Source organism: Dermacentor silvarum, chromosome 3 (genome assembly GCF_013339745.2).
Source record: "Dermacentor silvarum isolate Dsil-2018 chromosome 3, BIME_Dsil_1.4, whole genome shotgun sequence".
NCBI lineage: Eukaryota > Metazoa > Arthropoda > Arachnida > Ixodida > Ixodidae > Dermacentor > Dermacentor silvarum.
The window spans coordinates 45,565,265-45,588,530 of NC_051156.1; the positions used below are offsets into that span (position 1 = coordinate 45,565,265).

The window sequence follows — 23,266 nt, forward strand, 5'->3', positions numbered from 1 at the left end:
GCATACGCAGTTGCAGCCGGAGCAGAACGATCCCCCCGCCCCATACCCCTAGTACCTCGCGCACGGCGAAAGACAGCGCACTTGTTGCCTGGTTTCCTCCCTTTCGCGCGGGCGAGATGAACCCGCGATCGTCGGGTCCCCTCGCACGCTTTCACTCGCACGTACAGCGTAGGGCACGCGGCGACGGTGTTATCGCCCTTGAACTTTATACGGAAGCTGATGGCGACAACGATGGCGGCGACGATGCGACGAGGATGCGACGATGACGGCAACGGCAGAAATTAGCCTGGAGTGTCCACTTAATTGCTATCGCAATAATAAACTAAACCAGCGCCAACTTCCTCCTAGACGACACTGCCTCCTAACAGCTGCAGCAGTGTCATCTAGGATATCTATAGGGAAACTCCGGCTGCAAGTGGTAGCGATACCTGCGCGTTCTGCGGGGAAATCAGCACCTTACCGCTGTTGCACAGATGTTTGCACCCACTAGAACAGCATGATGGCATTGCGAAACGGGCAGAACTACCCGGCAAACAGCATGAAGCGAGGCCCAGCAAACGCCGTGCACCAATCGACAGTACGACATTGACAGATCACGGCCGCGCTGGAACACTAAAGCGCTAGCATTCCATAGCAGCCGTGGACACACATGTGTACATTCAAGATGGCGCTTGCTAGAGTTTCTGAAGACATAGTGTTTCAGGCGAGAAAAGACGCGACTTCTAAGCGTCTCTAATTTATCCAGCCTCGCACTCCCAGCCCAACAGCGCTGCCCTCAGGAGCGTCTGCGCTTTGCGCGTCTGCTTGGTGGTGGTAGTGAAAACATTTATTGGTTGGTGAGCCTTATGATTAAAGCCCACTGATGGGTCGGCTGGATATCGCGTAGGGTGGCCTGGAGCTTGTGGCTGTCAGCGACTCTTGGAACCCAGCCCACCATCTACTTTGTAACGCTGGGCAAAATTTGCACTCTTGTTGAGGGCTGCTTACTTGTATGCCGGTGTACGCGTATCGACGTAAACGTTCAATTAAGGCGCTGCCATTTCCAGTACTCCCCTAATGTACAGAAAAACTATTAACCGCGGCATGGGTAACAACTGTGTCAACTGTCAGTTACAATACAGTTTATGAAGGCATACGTCTAAACACACCGTGAGCATTTTATCTCATTGACAGACAGTATAGCCCACATTCTTACGCGTTCATAAAAGACGGAAATCCCTCCACACACCTCTTCGTATATTACTTTGGTGCTTTAGCAGCAATTACTCTCACTTGTTTTCCATTAGTCGGGCTGCTAGCACTAGGCCGCTCCTAACCGGAGTGTCCTGACAGGCCGTAGATGGAGGATCGTGCAAGGCGATCTCTCCGGGCAGGGGGACATGCCCCGTGGGCTTCGCACTATAATTCACTGGACTAGCACCAATGAAACGGACAGGAGAGGAGGTGGCGGAACACATCAGAGAATGGTTCTACTTTAGTTAATTTTTCAGGGGCTTTAGGTGCGACAGTTGAACAAACTTTTTCCAAATAGTAAAGGATCCTGACCAGTGGAGTGACCGAATTTTATTTTCGCCGTTGTGAAAGTACCCTCCGAACTCTTCTAGAACGCCACATGAAACAGCTGGAATGTGTTCTAAATTAATTTTTTTATTCTTGAAATTACATTGTAATTATTAAGGTCGTGCCTGTACAAAACTGCCGACGAGCAGACGTCTTAAAAATATTGGCCTGTGTTCTAAACTTATATTTGGTGCTTACTACGTACAAATAGAGCGCCGAATTTACCATCTTGAACGAAACAACTTTTTCTTGTCTAACTAATGCAGTTTTCGGAAAAGCTACTGTTGCGAAGCACATTTACCCTGTCGCAACAATATTTGCTGTTCCGTTCGAGACGTTAACATCCGAATTTGTCAAGTAGTCGCTTCGCTCCGAATATAAGCAATAACTAGAGTTATTACATCCTACAATGAAAATGCCAGATGGCACTTGTTAGCTATTCTGAATAAGGGCACCTCGTCTTAAGGCAGTGTAGTAATTCGTATTTATCACATTAAGAAAAGAAATTAAATATGTGGGCAATGTCACCATCGTTGCATCGCTTTAATGTTTTTGTTGCTACGTCTATAGAAATTATTTGACCGAAAGATTTTCTACCCACTGGTGAGCATTTACGTTTGAATTCTTCTACTAGCAACGGCAAGAACCATCTGAAAAGTCTGAACTTTAACTACTCGCCAGATTTTACCATTTTCGGCAGATTGGAAAGTCTGGAAAAAATAAAACTTTGACTGCAGGTATCGTCGAAGCTCACCTCCAGTGCTCTTAGCACTTAAATAAAACGACTCAAGATTTCTGCTGTGGTCGATTCGGCAACATAATTTTTAAATGACAGCAGCAGTGACTATACAAAACCTTTTCTCGGGTTGTCTAATTTGCCGATCCGACGTCTAGGCTGTTTAACGATTTCTCAGACAATGGTAGACGCTCATGAGTGCGTGTTATTTTGAGAATTATGTTCTACAAACATCAAGTGCAACATTATTTTTCCCACTGTGAGTTACCCATCAGCGTTTGGATAGCGTATGTACAAATTATTATGAGCAATCCTTACCGTCATGTGGGGTTTTCACTCACACATTATCAGACGCAGTCGATAACAGACCGACCTTGGACCGAAACTTGACTAGCTGTCTAAACTCCTGCATTCTTAACGCCGCCTGTGAAATTTCCTTTATTCATCTCTGTACAATATTGTGCAGCACTGTGCCTTACCTGAACAAAACATGTGGAGGCTCCAGCGCCAGTTGAACGCACACTAGTCCACTTAGCTTGCACAGAAACGCTAATCGAACGCAATAATCAAGTAGGAGGAGGTTTCTGCAAGATCACTGACCAGACAGCATGCTCTGCACAGCACCCATTGCTTAATAATGAATACATTCTAGGGTTTTACATGCCAAAAACATTATATGATTATGAGGCACGCCGTAGTGGGAAACTCGGGGTCAATTTTGACCACCTGGAGTTCTTTAACGCGCACCCAATACACGGAACAAGGGTGTTCTTGCATTTAGCCCCCATCAAAATGCGGCCGCCACGGCCGGGATTCGATAAGGCAACCTCGGGAATGGCAGCGCATCACCAAACCCATTACGCCACCACGGCGGGTCAATCATTGCATCGCGAGCCTAAAGAATTCAGGAAAGGACAAATCAAGTACCTGCTACAGTGAGGCAGTGAGTAAAACCAAATCCTTTCTGTACAATACGAATTCACCCGTATTGACATGTGCGACGCTACTGCTTTCTCGCATAGCTTAGACATCGCTATGGCTAGTATTGGCGCCAAGAAATCTTCATAATAATTTGTTGTGTTCTGACTTACAAAAGTTGCAAACTATGAAGCAGGTGCATAGATAATATATTCGAGATTTTTTTAAAGTACTTATACTAACAAAAGTAAATTATTACTTGCAAATGTATTGCTTAAGGTGATTTTTTGAAGTTTCACATCAGAATTCTGAAAAACTATCTGAACAATTATTACGGTTTTTAATCCATTCAAAGCACCAATGATCATGCTGTAATTTATGTACCGTGGTATGCGTAGAAAATGACCACGTTTCGAGCAGTAACAAAAAGTTAAAACTATTTGCAGTCGTTAGGTATACTATTCCTGTGTTCTATTATACTCTAGTGTGTCACAAAACAACTTTTCAGTTGTTCCTTATTTACATGGTCCTCATCTGACCAGAACTTCAGTTGTGAACAGCTGTAAATCAATTCTTCATTATATTGACACGCGTGCACTGTTATTTCCAAGGGAACTCTATTCACCGGCTAACAACGCTTACAAAGTTAATGCTCGGAGTGAGCCCCGCCTTCATGTATCGGAGCTATATCGAGCGTTGTCGCCCATTCTATGGCGGACAAATCTTGTCTAAGCAGCTTGCGTGCGCGCCGCGAACAGTGTACAGTCTGGAACTTACGCGATCACCAGCGATTACGCTGGGGTATTCGATGATTCATGTATAAATAGCTGAAGGTCTTCACCTGCGGATCACATTTCGACGATCGTCAACTGCGCGCAACGCTGATCATTGCGCATTGTGTGTTGTTTGCGTTGCGGGACACGAGTTCGCCCAATGAAGAGTTAAATTGCTAAAGTGGAGTAAGACTTTGGTACAAAATAACGGTTTTCTGATTTGACATTCTTTTCATAGCACATGATAGCTTTCGAATAATGTATATCACTTCGGTAAGCGCGACTTTTGGAAAATTTAATCATTCTGTTTCAGTGTCGCGTCGACCAAAAGTTTGCACGCACCATGTTTAGTCTCGAGTTTTTGCGAAGTTTTCATCACATGAAAACCAACTGCGTTCACATAAGATTTGGTTTCGGCTACGCTATTTTATTTTTCTATGTAGCGCGTCTTAGTAGTCATTAAGGAGCTCTTCGCACCTCCCCTGGGCTCCTATTTTATTTGTTTGTGGTAACGCACCCTCTTCCGAGAGTAGACTCTTCAAAGGCATATTCCATACATGTAAAGTCATGCCGATGGGGAGAACGCAAACATTGACACAAAAGACGGAAGCATAATGGCAAAAGCTACAATGCAAGCTTACTAAGCACGTAAGGGTAAATCTTGGACACTTGTGTGTTTCTTTGTGCACGCTATCGATGGATTAGTGACGGATAGAGAAACCGAAAGACGACCCAAAATGGCAGAGCTTCAAGGACAACAGAAATAAGGAGAAAAGCTACAAATGCTGGCCACGAAAAAGACTAATGCTCGGATGTTACAATAAATCAAACAGTTTTCCACGCTCTACTTGCAATTTTCTCAGAAGGCAATCTGAGGACACTTTCGCACCTTTTTGTAAAAAGAAATTCACCGACGATTACGATACACCCTAATGCGAAATTTCAGCGCAGCTCTATAGGTGTTTTCAATTCGCGATATATTGGCTGGCGTGGAAAATCTGTCTCTTGCGGCGCGTTTGAAATGCAGCGAAGTGGAGCGCGACTGCCTCGCTAATCGAGAGACCGCGAGAGGCAGCGCACAGGTGGCGCGTGGGCGCGATTCACAGCAGCTACCGCAGACAAACCCCCACTCATGCAGCGCTTTGGTGAACGGACGACGCGCGCTACTCTGGCGCCATCTCGTAGCCATCGTCGGCGTAGAGTCCGTTTTTGGCGGCACTACGCTTTTCTTCTCACGCTTTCGCCATACCCTCCTCCTCTGCTTTCCTCCTTGTGCTCTCTTCGGCATCGCCGTCTCTCAACTCCTGCTGCGCTCCGCATTCGCTCTTTCAACCTTCGCTGTGAACATTTCGCTCGGTTACGAGGGACGATGCCGACGACCGCCGCAGGAGCGGGCGCCTAGGAGATGCGCTCTAAACATCTGCGGAGTGTGTGCGAACTAAATTTGGGGAGTGATGGAATCAGTGGGAGCCTCGTACAACTTTCGAACTAGAACGAATATCTTCAAGCTACAATGATAATCATGAGATATTGGCAGTTGCGCTAAGAGAAGATACAGTGTAGTTTGGCATAACATTTTTGGGTTATAGATCTAGTTGGAATCAGCTAGCGCAAGACAGGGTAAATGGCGATCGCAGGGAGAGGCCATCGTCCTGCAGTAGACATAAATATAGGCTGATGATAATGATGATGTTGATGATGATAGATCTAGTGGAAATTATGTAGCACATCATTGTGTTTCTCTTTGCTACGTTCGAGAGCTCGTCGAAAAATATTGTTGAAACAATAAGCACATTTGCCAAATACCAACGAGATTAACAATTGAAAGACGCCTTTTAAAAGATTTTGAGGTTCATAAACAGCCCAACTATAACTGATTTCATATGAATAATTTAAAAAGGACAAGTACATTATTGGCTACCCTGCTTGAAGTTCTACCATACCGCCTTTCAAGGCATCACCCCACTTTAGCTAGTGTTTTTGGCGGTTTTATTCTCCACCATCACGACAACCTAACAATACAAAGCAATCCTTAATTATGTCGCCCAATGTAATTCACGCTACCTTTATATTTTGCATTCTGTAAAAAATAGAAAGTCGTCGGTTTTCAATGACGTACTCACAGGCCGTCTAGGTTGAATATTTTTTCTAGATTTCATTCAGAAATGGCGCTATTGAAGTACCCGTACTTTTCATAGACTTTTCCAAAACGTATGACCGAGTCACGCATTGTTTCGCAATTGCCTAATTATCTCCACTCAAAAAAGATTATTTCACGCTGCCGTGGTTTCGTTAGTTCCTGTGTTTATGTCAGAAACTTATCCTAGTAAATACCTTTCCCTGCAATTATTGCGATGCCATATCTGGTAGCCATTCCTGGAACTTCTTTTAAATGGGAATTCTGGAAAGCCCCTGTTATGATGAATGCCGACGTAATGCGAATAGCATTGCAGCGATGTAGCGAAACACCGTATTGCTGCCGCCAAAACCCGTCTGGTATAAGTCGTGTATTAGCAGGTGGAGCTCCTATCTCGCGCTTCGATATTGATGATGATGGTTTATTGGCATCCCGTTTGAAACGCGGCCGTCACAAATGGTCACCTAACCTGCTTCGAGTTATTCAGGTATGCTATACGTTCTGTTCATTCTAGCATCTTTGTATGCATCTCCTTAACCTCCTTTCTCCTCCTTAAAACTTATTTAGTTAGGTTGTACCATTACCTACGCGTCTAATGGTTTCGGTCGTATCAATCTCTTCCCTACTTGTTTTCACCAATACTATAAACATCTCGTGCTTATCTCGACAGCTGACCAGTTGATGCTTTCGTCCAATTATTATCTCAAGGTGTACGCTACCTAGGCTCTCACTGGGTGAATCCCTTCGCATTCCATTCGGATGTGCTGAGTGGTCTCTGGATATTTGATGCAGCGTACACATGCCTCATCTTTGTTGGGAATATTCGCTCCAGTATGTTTTTTTTTGTTTTTAGGCAACCAGCTCGAGCCTCAAATAGCAAGGTACTTCCATTTGTGTTATCGTACAGATATTCCCTTCTCAATTTGTTCTTCCCATTCTTGCAAATCTCCGTGGACTTTTATTGCGATAGCAATTATATGGACACTCAAAAGCAGATTTCTGCCGTCGCCGTCGCCGTGAGGTTCCGTATGACGTCAACGGAGATGAAATCGTCGCCGCGCGCCGAACGCTGTATGTGCGAGTGAAAGGGCGCGAGGGACGCGCGCTTTCAAGGGGAATGAACGCACGGCGGAGAACAAACGCGCGTTCTGCGCTGTGCTCCTTTAAGGGCTGCAGAAGTAGGCGTCTCTTTCCTCCTCTACAATCACCATATATGTAGAGCAAACGTGCCTTCTTCCGACGCACGAAAGGCCGTGGGGGGGGGGGGGGGGGGAGGGGGAGGGAAGGGAGGCGACGTTTAGCTGCGGCACCAAGTGCCTATTTATATCAGAGGCTCCGGCCACAGTCACCAACGCCGCACGCATTTTGAGCGAACGCGGGCAAAACGCCGACGGCGTCGATAACAGTTCTGCGTGTTGCCGGTGCTGCTGCATGTCCAAGTTTATACAGCTGATAAAGCTGCTATCATTACTCCGTATAGCTCTCTTCAAATTTGCTATCGCAATTGATGCTTCGCCCTTCAGGTGAAACTGCGACAACATTTTTTGCGCTTCCATTGTTTGCATCCAATTCGCTCTCTCTTCTTCCCTCAGTTTCTTTCTGATGACTCACGGTTGCCTATTTACACTTTTATTTACCCTGTAATTAAAAGCTCGCGAACATCTAGCTGTCTTCCTAAATTATGTGACCACGCTTTTCAAGTACAGATCATTCTGCACTTCAGCCGCCCAATAATTTTGATCCATGTTCGTGAATCTTTCTTCAAAACTAATTTTTATTCGGTGCTTCTTTGACTTGAAAAGAGGCCCAACCCATGTCACCCTGCACTATACTTTATTTATGGTTTTACCGTGGGTTCCCAAAACCAATCGGCACACCAATGTCTGGTTAGCTTAAAGCCCCGACAAGATATCCGATTGTAAGCACATAATGACATTTTATAACGTTACCGCTGGAACCATTACAAATTTCCGCATTCCACGCACTAGCTCATACTTATTGTGGCCCCAAATTGCTCTATGTTTCATTATTGCTGCAGTACACTTCCCCTTCATTTTCAGGTTATTTTGGTGCGCGCTTGAGGAAGTGTTTCCTTCGTTTATGTATAGGCCGAGGTATTTATACAGCTTGACTATGGGTATGACTTGCTGTTAAATTGACACAACGTTATTACTCGTCGCTTCAATAATGGTCATAATTGCCGATTTTTCTGTGCCAAGCTTAAGGCCTACATTTGTCGCGGCCTAGTCACAGATATTCTCAAGTGTCTGTAAATGCCTTGTATTGTCCGCTAGCACCACTATGTCGTCCACATACAAAAGTTCGAGGACTTTCTGTTGCACCATTTGTCCATTACGCACGTAGGACAAGTCAAACCTTAATTCTCTGTTTTCCTGTCGTCCTTCTATGCCCTATAACGCAAAGCGTGAACAACAATGAAGACGGAGAGCATCCTTGCTTCAGTCCTTGGTGAATTCCCACCACTTCATTACCTTTTCGACCTTCCCATGCAACTTGTACTCGGTTATCTGTATACATCTCCCCTCATCAGCTACATGAAATCGTCATCTACGCCTTCGTCCGTGAGAATGTTCTATAGCAATCCCCTGTCTACGTTGTCGTAGGCTCCCTTAATATCTCGAAATACTATCCCTAAAGGTCCAGTGTGAGGAAATGAGATCTCTATGAATTCAATTAGTACAAACACATTATCCTCGAGGCGTCTGCCTGGTTTGATCCTATGCTGTAGTTCTCCCGGTACATCACTTTTCCCTACCCACTTCGAGGGTTCTAATTTTGTGGCTTCCATTGCCATTCTTATCCCCCTAAGACCCTTTGTACATTACATTGCAAATTGTTTTCAATATATTTTGAAAATTAACTCGGGAGCCATTGCACAAGACATTCATCCTGGATATGAAGTCCAACGTATGTAGAAGTGGTTTCTTCATACTCTTCTCATCCGCTTTCGAGAAATTTCACACTAAATGATCTAAAATTGTGTGTTTTCAGAGCTGTCGAAAAACAAACGCTGAAGTTGTGCTTCGAATTCCTGAAGATTACGTGCAAATCGGGGATGCAGCAGCAACATACCAATATAGTACACCTAGTTCCATCTTAATACTTTCGTGTAGGGTATGAAATGCAGTTTTTACCATGGCAAACATAAGGAGATGGTAACTTCTTTCATGTACATAGATATCTAGCTTTTGGCATCTAACCATGGTATATAACTAAGAAAATTCGTTTCGCGTTAGTAACATACCGGTGTATAATATTAAGTAGTTTGAAAAGCAACTGTCTCATATCTGTATTCGGGTCTCAGGAGGATATATATCAGCGGCGTTATGGTAACCGGCCTGTACGAGTTCGTATTATCGTTATCACCTTTGCCCTTGTAGATGAGGTTCATCTTGCTTCGAGGCCATGCAACCGGAAATTTCTTGGTTCTAATCACTTGTTCTATGACAACAGTCAGCAGTACCTAGCTATTTAGGCCGCTGTTTTTGATTAGCTGTATTGGGATTTCAGCGTGTAACCTATGATACAAAAATACGACATTATTTTGGATATCTAATGAAAGAAAACGGGCACCGCATGTTCTCAGGTGTGACCGCTGATAGCAAGTATTAAGAATTCAAAATACTTATTAGATGTGTAAAATTAAGTGAATTTGGCTTAAATGTCACTGTCAGAACGTGAAGTGTAAACCTTCGCTAACCCCCGGCATCCTAAATGCAATAAATTAGAAAGACAACACACTTGAGAAACCAAAGCGAGAGTCACGCAACGTTAGTTTAGAAAAGATGCATAAGGAATATACGAAACGACTGAGAAACTTGGAATTCCTAAGCGAAATTATTTTGACACAAGAATCAAGCGAGCACTGGGTGACGTCAATGCAAAATGAAAAGCAATATACACTGCACTAAACACGCGCATTCGAAAAGGCATCGGGGGTATCTTTGTTAATGGCACAATAAAAAGTGTCAGTTCAGTAAATTCTGAAAGCTTCAATAGTTACTTTGGAACAATGAATTTTAATGTGACCACAGCCCATGTATATAATCCACTATCACGCTCGGCGTCAACCAGTACTCCTCGTTCTTTCTTTGCTGAACCTACTGACCCGAAGAGGCCCATCATTAGCCATGTGGTTTTCTAGTACCATGTACTGCATGAATAATTTTGGAGGTCATATTATTGTGTTATTGCATCGCAGGTGGCACATTATATAACTACTCGTAAACACTGGATAAGTGCTGTCAAGGACTTCGTTTAATAAACTTATCCACATAAATACCAGACTGATTTATACTAATTTTTCAAGGGAAATTCCCAACAATTTTTTTTACCTCTGGTAGCCCTCATTACGTGCGGTACGCATAAGAGAATGTAGCGTGAGTGCTTGAAACGCTCTGTGGTATTCGTGACTGTTAGGTTGCAATATTAATATGGCGGTGACTCTCACCGACATACAAGACACAACGTCACACAATCACAAGCATGCCAGGCTCCATGTTTTGAAATGGAAGGTTAAACCCCACAGAAAAGCATCAGTATTTGTCCTAGTGGCACAAGGTGCAATTGATATGAAGGTAACTTGTGAATATCAAGGAGGGGAGCGTACCATGGGCGTCAAAGGGCTTGCACATCCCGTCCGGTGAGAGCATGCCGAAACGGATGAAGCTTAGCGTTGTAGAAGGCTTGAGGGCAATCATACTTCCACCCACAATGGCTGCCTCGCACTGCCCGGAACGTATCGCCAGCACGGCGTGGTTTAGGGCCGATAATGTCGCTGAGCACGCTGTGTCAATCGTGATGCTCGGGCCTAAAAACATTGTCCAGAAAAATAATGCGAGAGATGACCGCCGGATTTGGTACTTATGTCCATTGGATATATGAACAGCTCAAATCTGCTGCTGCATCCAATTCCCAGTAGAAACAACAGCCCTAATGTATGCCTTGAATATACATGCATTCAGTAGCACTGAAAAGCGGTCATGCCTTGAGCACGTACATACATCATGTACTGGCACAGCATGTACGTCCTGTGAACGAAGGCACTTTCAAACTTTCTGAGAGACACTGATCTCAATAAAATTCTGTAACTATTCTGTATTCCGTATATTGTCGAGCGTTCTGTGTTTTTACGTTTATTACGAGTATAATTTCAGTTCGTAATAGTTATTTGCTAGGAATTCTAGCCACCATGTTTGGCTTGCAGCGAGGCAAAGATTTTCTGGGTTTAAAATAGTTCCTATCACAGTTAGAAACACGTATCTGTGGGTCGTGGGCCATTGCCTATAGATGCCTGCCACCTGAGCGAAAAACCAGCTGTTAAATACTTTGCTCCGCTCCACTGATGTCTGTCGCGAGCGCCACATGAGGCTGGCAGAACCAGTGGGCGCTACCTCGCGTTCTTTCCGAAATCATCACGCCTGCACATTTATCTCGAAGGCCATTACCCTCAATCATATTTGAGGGAATGTTTTCTGGAATTACAGGCGACCGCTATTCTAGGTTTTCTTCTTGTAGCGCAAAAGCACACAGACATGGAAGAAGAACGGAGACACACAAAGGCGCAAGTGTGTGTTAGCGCCTGTGTGTGTCTGTTCTTCTACGTCCGTGTGTTTTTTGCGCTACAAGAATAAAATCTGTAAACACGTTACATCAACAAGCCCAAATGTCTACACTGATGGACGCTCTTCTAGAGCCAGACAACCAACCTTTAAAAAAAGACGAAAGCTTGCACTATGCCACGCAAAGCTCCAGACAAAGCGAAACTGTCCGATTGATATCGAGCGGCTAGCCTCCAACGCGTTCGGCGTCGCAAGCAACAGCGTTCTTGGAACTGTGCCAACCTTGGTTAGCCTGCCTGACTTTGTGGAATGCCAGGAATGCTGCTGCTTGGCGACGCCGAACGCGTTGGCGACATTTCGCGTGACTATACTCGCGGACAACTTTCTGTGGAAATGAAGGGAAAGCTACGGGCGCGTGGCTGCTGCACATGTGTTACCGCGCCAAGTAGTCCGGCAGCGATTGACAGTGCTTTTGGTTGCGCGGAGCCAAAGAGTTTTTTTTATTTAGAAACTCTATGCGCGGAGCAGACGCTGAATCGACGCAGCTTCCACGTGCGACGGTTTCGCGTTTGCCCAGAAGCGGAAGGGAAAAGCTGCAAAATAAGTAAACGTTTACACTCGGTGGTGCATTCTGTCATATTTAACTGTTGCTAATAAGGTGTTTATGCTTTTTCTTCCCCAGCCTAAACTAACGTGGATTAAAATGCGAGACTCTCTTCAGAAGCGCTCTCACTTGGATGCGCTTTGGCTCCGTAGCTTTCCCTTCATTGCCACAGAAAGTTGTCCGAGAGTATAGCACTGGAAGAGACCGCGTGCGAATACGCCGCGCCGCCCTATTGGTTGCCATGGCTACGGTTTCTTGATACGAACCACAAATTACGACTGGCTTAAGCAGCTTTCCCTGTTAAAAGTTCACCCAAAGTATTATGAGAAACTTAGTTTCACCACGGTACCAACCACCTAAACACCGTCCGCAGGGCCACCAGCCGTCAGTACTGCCCGCCGTCCCTGATGATAACATCGGTCATGAACACCACGTCGCGACGTTTATTTACAACTGAGGTCAGGCCCATTGCGCTGGGAGCTTGAGCCCATTCTCTGGCATCTACTACAGGAGGCAATTTATGAGGCGCTCGAACGTCGCAGACCACTTCAGTTGCTACTGAAGACGCTTTTTAAAGCTTTACTAAGGACGTCGAGCCGAGTTTCGCCGTCGCCAGCAATTTGACCTTCATTTGACCGCAGCTGTGCCGTAGAATGGCAACGCATCACGTGACTCGATGCGCCGAGCTCCACCGCCCCCGACTTGGCGCATGCGCTCTCCTCAGCTAGGTCGCCGCCTGACCACGTGACTCGTCGCGCGCCTGGCTAAAGCCCCATCCCCCCCCCCCCCCAACACACATACATTCAGCGCTTTTACCGGCGTCTCTTGCCGTGGCGTCGTCGGTGACGGCGGCGAGATCTGTTGTGCCTTGAGCACGGCGTCTCGCCTTGCGCCTCCCTCAGCATCGACGCTGAGCGACGCCGGGTGACGAGCGCCAGAAAACGCAGGGAAAACGCTGAATGTACGATGGCCTAGCACCGCGCTCGCCTAGCCAGTGTGAGCTTGGTCATGGATGCGAGCGAAGCCGGCCCGTCTTCTGTGAGCGTTGCGTGAGAGCGGGAGGCTTTAAGCCGTCGTCGGCAATCGGCGTCTGACCACCCGCGGATATCGACCGGCGAGCTTATTCACTGGAGAGGGTGCGGAATGCCAAGCGCCCGAAGCTAGTGTCGGAGACTGAGAAAGATGAAGCCGTTCGGTTCGCTTAAACGCCGGAAGTGGGGCCACAACGTTCGTTAAGCTAATAAAAGGTTAACCAAGTGAAACGAAGATTTAACCAGGCTAAAGCAAGCTTTCGCTTAGCATATCCAGGGTTAGCTAAGCTAAGCCGCATCTATTTGAGACGTCAGACAAGAAACTAGCTTGGCTAGCAGCGCCATGAGCTTAATTTTATCTTTGCTGCTCAATAAACAATAAACACTTATGTGTCGACTACTTCTTTCGTGACCTTGGATGCGAAGCTGTGCTCCACACTAATGCGCGAGATGTTGCGCATTGTCTTGCGCGTCATCGCGTGTGTGTGAGTGAAAGCGTATTCTTCATTTGTGTGTTGTTAAATCAGCATAGTGCGAGTACCGGGCAACCTCAGATCCGCCTCGGCTGAACTCGCTTGCGCGCTTACCATGGAAATCCAGTGAGTAAGAGATGCGGTTGGACAACATGGCTAGGTTGCTTCCAGCTAAACCGTAGCCGTCAATATTGTCTGTGTTGATGGCGAACGATTCGTCAGAATCGCAGGAGTCACAGCCGATGAAGACTCCCACGTTGCGACCCCGCATCGTCGCTGGGTCATAACCGGCATCCACGATGGCCTCGTATGAGATCTCCAGCAGAAGTCGCATCTGTGGGTCCATCAGGTGCGCCTGTTTCTGGTTCACGCCAAAGAAACGGGCGTCGAACCGGGAAAGGTCTCGAATTGTGCCCATTCTTCCTGGCAAGCCCAGCAGTCCTGTAATTGAAGCGGTTATGAAATTTAGTGGCGCATAAGTGTTTCATATGCATTTTATTCAGGTGCATTTGATTCAGTAGAGACACCACCAATCATAGAGGCATCACGTAATCAAGGAGTACAGGAGGCATACGTGAATATCTTGGCAAATATCTATATGGATTGCACAGCTACCTTGGTTCTCCACAAGAAAAGTAGAAAAATACCTATCAAGAAAGGGGTCAGGCAAAGAGACACAATCTCCCCAATGCTATTCACCACATGCTTAGAAGTATTCAAGCTCTTAGACTGGGAAGGCTTAGGAGTCAGGATCAACGGAAAGTATCTCAGCAACCTTCGGTTTCCAGATGACATTGTCCTATTCAGCAACAATGGGGACGAATTAAAGCAAATGATTCACAACTTGAATCGAGAAAGTGTAGGATTGGGGCTGAAGATTAATATGCAGAAAACAAGATATTGTTCAATAGCCAGGCAAGGGAACAAGAATTTAATATCGCCAGTGAGCCTCAAGAGTCTATAAAGGAGTATGTCTATCTAGGTCATTTACTCACAGGGAACCCTGATCATGAGAAAGAAATTTACAGAAGAATGAAATTGTGTTGGAGTGTATACGGCAGGCATTACCAAATCCTGACTGGGAGGTTACCACTGCCGTTGAAAAGAAAAGTGTAAAATCATTGCATTCTACCAGTGCTAACATATATGGGGCAGAAACTTGGAGGTTAACAAAAACCTCGAGAACAAGTTAAGGACCGCATAAAGTGCGATGGAACGAGAAATGTTAGGCCTAACGTTAAGACACAGGAAGAGAGCTGTGTGGATCAGAGAACAAACGGGGATAGCCGATATCCTAGTTGACATTAAGCGGAAAAAATGGAGCTGGGCAGGCCATGTAATGTGTAGGATGGATAACCGGCGGACAATTAGAGTTGCAGAATGGATACCAATAGAAGGGAAGCGCAGTCGAGGACGCCAGAAAACTAGGTGGGGTGATGAAGTTAGGAAATTTGCAGGCGCAAGTTGGAATCAGCTAGTGCAAGACAGGGTTAATTGGAGATCACAGGGAGAGGCCTTCGTCTTGCAGTGGACATAAATAGAGGCTGCTGCTACTGCTGATGATGTGTTTCATGTAGGTGAACCGTACTATAATGGCACGTTGTTAGTTGTCGACATTAGGCAGTATCAGTGTAGCGCTGAGGCCATGAACATAAACTCACGCAACATGGCTACAGCCCCGCTACCCGGCTGTTCTCGAAAACGATTACGGCAGAATTTTCCGCACTGCCAGCGCACGAATAAAACGAGATGCCATGGCGCCATCTCGTACGTACGAATCAAAGGGCTTTCGCGGAAACGGTGGCATCAATGGGAAGGCCTAGCAGCGTCAAAGTGGACAGTCAATACAATGAATAGCGACGAAGCATTACTGATAACACGTCTTCAAGAAGATATTCGACAAACCCAAAGTTAATGCTACCAATCCTTCTCGCTCTCGCGATAAAGAGCAAATCGCAATGACGAATTCAAATTAAAGCGGGTGGCGTAGGTGTGGTGACTAGAATGGTTGGTGGGAGCATCGCTGCGGGTAGTACGTGCCGCTCAGTATAGCAGCAATTCATGACGTCAAGAGATGGCGCTGGTTCCGATTCTTAGACTCTTAGATGCCTGCTTTCAGCTAAAACCGCAATTGCTGGTTGTTACGACGCGGAGTCTCCTGTTTTCTCGGCATTTTCCGTCGTGTCAGATTGTTTTGAACAACTTCAATGTACCCTCAAGACAGAAGCGATAAAGCGATTAAGAAATAGACTCGGCACGGTCGCTTGCAGCAAACATAGCACTGGTGCAACAAACAGACTTAAAATGTTCTTTGCGCTCACAAGGCTACATTTCCTTGTAAAAGGAGAAAACGAGACGAGGAAACGTAGACGGGAAAGAATGCGTTACTTGAAGCTTGGTCGTGTGACATAATATGCTCTGACCTGGTGATTTGTTTTCTTGTTTTCTTGTTTTGTTTTCACGTCTCATGTTTCCTGAGCGTTAGAACAGGTCTATGAAACTGAGTTGCTAATACATCATGCTATGTGTTTCTATCTTTTCCTGGATGCAAGAATAATAAAAAATTTCACGTACCCTGTCACCAACCAGCGTTCGTTGATATGCACAAGCCGTATAGATGTGGGCAAGGCTTTCGATTGATTTTCGTTAGTGCGCGAACTTCCTTTCGGACAGACGTTCATCATTCGGCGTTACACCAACGTTTTGAATGGATTAATGTAGCTAAGGAAGGAAAATTGTTGAGTAAATTATGCACGTGGGGCCAGCCCATCAGCACAAGGAGGATGAAGTGAATAGCTCTACGTAAAATATGAGTCGGCCGTCAAGAATCGTGGGCACGCGCGTTCGAACGCCGCAGGTCTTGGCGATTCTGTGGTTCCGGCCACCGTTCTACCTCTTGTCTCGTATCCGAAAGGGGATTGGCCACATTTTAACTGCTCGTAGGACGTTGTTTCTTCTATAGGTTTTTTTTTTCTTTTCCAGGGACCGTGAATGCCGGTCTCCGGTCCCGGCCAGGGCTCGCCCTGGTCGGCTAGCCGTCCCACTGAGTCGGTGCCCCTGGAGTGTTTTCTTCGGAACGGAGTCAGTACCTTGCCCGTGGCGCTCGTTCCCACGGATGGTGGTTCCATTCGGCTAACCGAATCAGAAAGGTTCCAGGAGGAGCTGCGCGGTATTACCGAGCACTTCGTTGACATCTCGGAGGTGAGGCGTTTTGGCAAGACAGGCATTTTATGTAAGTCTTCTAATGTTCAGTGCCTTAATGATTTGCTTAACTGCACGAGATTCACTAGCATCGCGGTTCGTGCTTTCGTCCCTCCTCATCTCGCATGCGTGAAAGGCATTGTTCGCGGGGTTCCTACCGATATTACTCCTGAGGCCCTTTTGAAGATGCTCTCTCCGGCTGGTGTTGTTTCTGTTTATAGATGCAATAGGTCGGTGGGTGATAACCGAGTCCCAACTGAGAGCGTCATCGTCTCGTTCGCCGGTTTAACGCGCCCGTCTGAAGTGAAGGCTTGGCCGTATTTGTTCCGCGTGGAGACATTGTCACCTAGGCCATTGCAGTGCCGAAACTGCTGGAGATTTGGCCACAGTGCTAATGCATGTAGATCTTCAGTGCGATGCTGTAATTGCGGCGGCTCTCACTCTACATCAGCCTGCGACGAAGATGCACCTAGGTGTTGCTTGTGCGATGGATCTCATAGTGCTACAGATAGTAACTGCCCTGCGCGAGGCCATGAGATTCAGGTGCTTGAGATCGCGGAGAAACGTCATTGTTCCCGTGCGGAAGCAATATCAGCAATAAAGGAGCGCGATGTTGGTTACGCGGCAGCTGCTTTCCGTCAGTCAACATCCCTAGAAGCCACAGTTTCGGCCGCTGTAGCCGCAGCCATTGACAAGGCAATGCCAATAGTTATGGAGCGACTGTTTAATACTTTTGCCGAAGGTATAACTGAGATGCTAACTGCCAAATTTAATAGCCTCCTCCAATCGCACTCTGCTGCTGCTGACCCAACCCAATGTAGTACTCCCGCGCGCCATTCAAATGAATCGAACTTTGAAAATCAGGCAGAGGTTGAGTCCGATACCTCAGTTTGTTCTCCGGTCTCAGCAACTGCGGGACCTAGCCACCCATTTGGACACATGAGGCTTGGGACCATCAGCAATAGACGCAAGGGTTCCCCACTTTCTCCCACGGATACTCCTAAATCTAAGCCTAAAAAAGGAAAGAACAATGATCACCACGAGCAGGATGCGTTGCGTTCTGCCGTGGAGTCATCCATTCTAGGATCGTCATAGCATCAGTAAAGGTTCTCCAATGGAATTGCCGCTCTATATCCTCAGGTTACGTTGACCTTCTTTATTTAGTACACAAAATAATACCAGATGTTATTTTACTTCAGGAATCATGGCTTTCGTCACATCAAAGATTTACTATTAATAATTTTCGAACATTTCGTTTAGATCGTCCAGGTAGGGGCGGTGGGCTGCTAATACTAGTTTCATCAAAAATGTATCATAAGGTAACTGTAACTTTTGAACATGTGTGTTCAGACTGCGAAATTTTAGGATTAGATTTTTTGCTGCCAGGTTGCTCTGTGTTTACAGTGGTTAATACGTACTTCCCGAACGGAGTCAAGAACACTGATCACCTGGACTCACTGTTCCGAAACTGTTCAAATGCAACGCTCCTGGCAGGAGATTTTAATTCGCATCATACTTCTTGGGGAATTAAAACGGATGGTTGTGGAAAGAGGTTGTGGAATTGGGTGCATGACAACAATTTTCAATGTCACAATTCAGGACAAATTACCTTTCTACGTGGACGATTCTCTTCTGCATTAGATCTGACTTTCTCCTCTGCTAACATGTCTATTTCATCTTGGGACACCTTTGACAATGGAACAAGTAGCGATCACTTACCCATCACTTTTGAAATTATGCTTTCACGTCAGGCTCCTATTATACGACAAAGACGACTCATTAATTATACAACTTATAAATCAACTATAAATGCAGGCTTATCAGCGTTGAGTACTTATGATGAACAACGGAGGGCTGACTCTGTCGTATCGCTTTTAAACTCTTCTATTCAGCCTGCTGAGTTTACGGTTAGGTCTTGCAGCTCGCCGTCGAAGTCATCATGGTGGAACGATGCTTGCACACGGGATTATAGGCGAAGAAAAGCAGCGTGGAAAAGTCTCCATCATAATCATTCACCGAAAAATTGGATGGACTATAAGTTCTATGCAGCTCTATTTAAACGAACTGTGGCGAAAGCTAAAGATGAACAAAAAAATGCAATACGTACGTCTTTGTCAAAACGAGAAAGAAGATCGGCACTTTTCAGGTTCTTACGCAACAAAAAAGATGTTCAACAGTCCGTATGGTCATTTTCTGCTGTTCTATCCCCCAAGGAAGCGGCGGATTCACTAAATAATATCGCGAAAGGGCTTGAAGCACGCTTTTCTTCGCTGTGTCCCAGACCGAGGAGGTTCAAAATTTCTACATCTGAATTTGTAGAAGTTACCATGACAGAATTATCCGATGTCATCTTATCTGCCCATCAATCGGCTCCTGGACCGGACCGTATCACCATTACTACTGATTAAATTATTGTTTGACTCTTTCCCAGATGAGCTCTTAAATATAGTTAACTGTTCACTACAATATACATGGATTCCGACCTCTTGGAAAATTGCAAAAATTGTGCTTTTGCTTAAAAAAGAAAACCTCGGATATATCTTGGACAACATTCGGCCAATTGCACTTACATCGAATCTAGTCAAAATTGTAGAAAAAGTAATTCATGTCCGGCTCCTTGAATTTACTTCTTCTCGTGGTATTCTGTGCTCGAGACAAATAGGATTTAGGCCTCATTGTTCCATTTGGTCTGCTCACGTTGATTTAGAAAGCCGCATTCGACTCGCAGGACAATCAGGAGATATATCGGCATTGGTAACTTTAGATATTGCAAAAGCATATGATAGTGTCGAACATGCAATTTTAATTTCTCGCTTAGTTAGCTGTTCTGTTCCAGACTATTTAGTAGCCTGGATACAAGAGTTCCTTTTAGATAGAGAATTTTTTTGTTTCAAGGATGGGGTGACATCGGATACGTATAATCAGACGAGAGGCGTACCACAGGGATCAGTTCTTTCGCCAGTTTTGTTCAATATTTTGTTATCTTCTGTGCCAATCCATCAGGATGTACAACTCTATCTCTATGCTGATGACATTGCATTTTTCTCATCAGCAAGGGATATTAATACGTTATACCAAATTTTGCAATCTTATTTGTCTGAACTCGAGTCCTGGCTGGACGGCCTGTCTTTTTCGCTTAACATAAAGAAATGCGCTCTACTGGTGTTTCCATTGTCAAATCCTGTCTCTATTTCTCTTCATTATCGTAATCAGCCGATTCCGCAAGTTCCAACTTTGAAGTACTTAGGGTTCACTTATGATGGTAAGCTAAACTGGCAGCAGCAAATAGAAGCAAATGCTAATAAAGGAGAACGTGCAATGGCATTGTTGCGCCGGTTCAGCAATAAAAACACAGCGATGCATAGATCTACGTTGCTGATGATTTATAAGCTTTACGTCCGCCCCATCCTAGAATTTGGTTGTGTTCTTTTTTCAGGATGTGCAGCATACAAGCTAAGACCTTTAATTCTACTGGAAAGGCAAGCGCTGCGTCTCTGCCTCGGGCTGCCAAGTTTTGTGGCTAATAATGTTCTTTATCTGGAGTCTGGAATTATTCCGCTTGATTCCAGATTTAAGCAACTTACTGTCCTGACTTTCCTGAAGCTTTATGATACACCCCTTTCCAATTTGCAACCCGTTTTCATCAATTCACCAGAATCATTTTTCAGAACAGGATGGCGGCGTTACCGACAGCCACAAGTTATTTTTGTTCAATCGCTGTTATCTAAACTTCAAGTTAGCCTTCCGCGCCTGATTTCTCCAAAATCTAATTCATTCAAGATAAAACTAACTTTTGATGATATTTTTCCAAAACACGCAAAACTTCTTCCTGCGCGCATACTTGAAGGTCTCCTTCAAGACCATCTTAGTCAATTTCCGTCTCATTTGGTTATTTCTACGGACGCATCACAAAATTTAGAGAAGGCTGGTGTTGGCATCTTTTCGAATCAACTCAACTGGTCTTTTGCTCTCCGTCTCGCTGATTACACTCCAATATTTCTTGCAGAATTTCTGGCAGTTATTCTTGCCATCCGAAAATTGGGTCCACGTAATTCTAAGGTAATAGTTGTTACAGATGCGCTTTCGGTCTGTACACATTTAACTTCCAATAATCAGTCACACCTACTGAGTATATTTTCGACTCTTGCCCCAGAAAATTTATCCGAAGTCCGCTTTGTCTGGGTCCCCGGACATAGTGGAATCTTTTTAAATGAATCAGCTGACTCGCTCGCTTCGACATCACTAAATGGTCCGGTCATAAATATTCTTCCTGATTTCTCTTTTATAACAGGAGCTAGATTTAAACGCCTTTTATTGCTGAGTTGCCATGACTCGTCCATACTTTCTTCAGACGATTTTCAACATTTAAAATTTCGGTGGAACACGAGCAAGTGCCTTTCACGCCAATGTGAGGTGACGCTGTCAACTTTTCGCTGCAGAGTTCCCCGCCTAAATTTTTATCTTCATAGATCCGGTTTATCAATCACTGATCTCTGCTCGTTTTGTAATCAACCGGAGACTATTGACCATTTCTTTCTTTCTTGCCACCGCTTCTCCTCCCTCCGTAGAATGTTTCTGTTATTTCCAAGCAGTAATCTGGGTTTGTCACTTACAACGCCAAACATTTTGTCTTTTGGGGCCTGTCAATTAGGCACAAGTCAGGGCTCTATGATCACTGCTGTTCACAAATTTATTGAAGCATCCGGAAGGTTACGCTGCTAGGGCACCGACCGTGGGACATGTTACCTTGTTATTTTTGTAGTTAGTTTTCTCTTAATTTTTATTAAGTTAATTTCAGTATAGGACATCTTAAAATCTGTGTTAAGGAGTTACCAAAATCTTCATTTTGATTATTCACCCTTACCATTTTGTTCGTTGTTAGGTGCATGTTTTATTTTATCCAGTGTGGCCAATCCCCCTCGTGGGTACGAGCCATGTTTTGAGGCAACAACAACAACAACAACATATGAGTGTCAATGGAAGGTGCACCCATGCGCAAATTAAAAAAAACAAGAAAACAGATTGAGAAGTTCGGAAAGTATTTCTTTAGACAGCGTGAAAATAGATTCACAGCATCCCAATACTCCTCGCTGATTTTCCTCTACACTTTATTGGCTCTCTGTACACCATTATAAGTAAAAAAGTCACAGGACTGCGCGGCACACGCAGCACAGTCACAGCGTAAGCTGGTGGAGCGGCTCAAGAGTAGCTCCAACTTGGGCACCACGCACAACAGCGTCTTCTCGGCGGTCTGTTCGCCTCGTTTTGACGAGAGCGATCTGAACTGTGCACCCGGCGTCGACAGCGAGCTGCGTCCTGTAATGCTCTCTGCACAGCAGTCTGCTGAGCCCGATCAAGCCTTAGAACAACTTACATGTCGGGCGCGCCGCCTTTGCAGGCACCTTAACTAGATGGCGCCACCATACTGGCGGAGGCTCGGCAGCTCGGGAGCGCGTTGATTGCGCACCTCGTCTGAATCGCATATCGTCGTCTGCGCCTGATGACGCCGCGTTTGCAGGCATCTTACCTAGATGGCGCCACCATACTGGCGGAGGCTCGAGTCGTCTCCCCCTGCGTGCTTGCCTCATATAGGGGTATTTTCCGCGCCCTGATAGCAAGCGCTTGCGTGGCTCAGTGGTAGAGTATCCGGCTCCCACGCAGCGGGCGCGGTTTGATCTCGGCGGGAATCGCGTACTTTTTTCGCGTTTCCGCCGATAGCGGTTGCACGGCCGCCGGCGGCAGCATCATCGCGATCCGAAACGGCTATTGGAATGAGCCCATAACAGCTTACGCTGTAAAAAATAAATAAATCAGTTATGGATGTCTGTCTTCTGGTCTTGGAAGTACCTGCTATAAATCCTTTATTGTTACGCGTCCCTAATGGAAAGTAATCGCAATTCTTCTCCTGAACAAAATCGTTGCTCGCTAATTCTGCCTGTTCGTTACGGCACTTCATTGCGCGTAGTTTGTGCAAAACCCATGACCGCATTACAGCGTTTAATGAATCGCTCTGTCATTCCATTTCATTTCTCTGTGTTACTGAAACGTGGCTAGGCTCTTGTGATGGCAGTCTGTATGGTTTTCGCTCGTACAATTCAGAATATTGCCACCGTGATCCAGGTCGCTACGGCGGCTCGGCTATATTTATTTCGTCTAAAATTAAGTAGAACCGTAGGTTTAACTTGTCTTTATATGCTTTGAACTGTGAATCTGTCGGGGTTAAGGCTCACTTTTCTCTTCCAGCAATCTGA

At 45.4% G+C, this 23,266-nt stretch overlaps 1 protein-coding gene across 1 annotated transcript in view; it reads right to left on the reverse strand.

Annotated features, from left to right (window-relative positions):
* LOC119445414 (fatty acid synthase-like) overlaps nucleotides 1–23,266 on the reverse strand; it is a 175,163-nt gene that overhangs the window by 129,512 nt on the left and 22,385 nt on the right. The window contains 2 exon segments of the mRNA XM_049663271.1: nucleotides 10,755–10,955; nucleotides 13,929–14,255. Of these exon segments, the coding sequence (XP_049519228.1) occupies nucleotides 10,755–10,955; nucleotides 13,929–14,255 (528 nt within the window).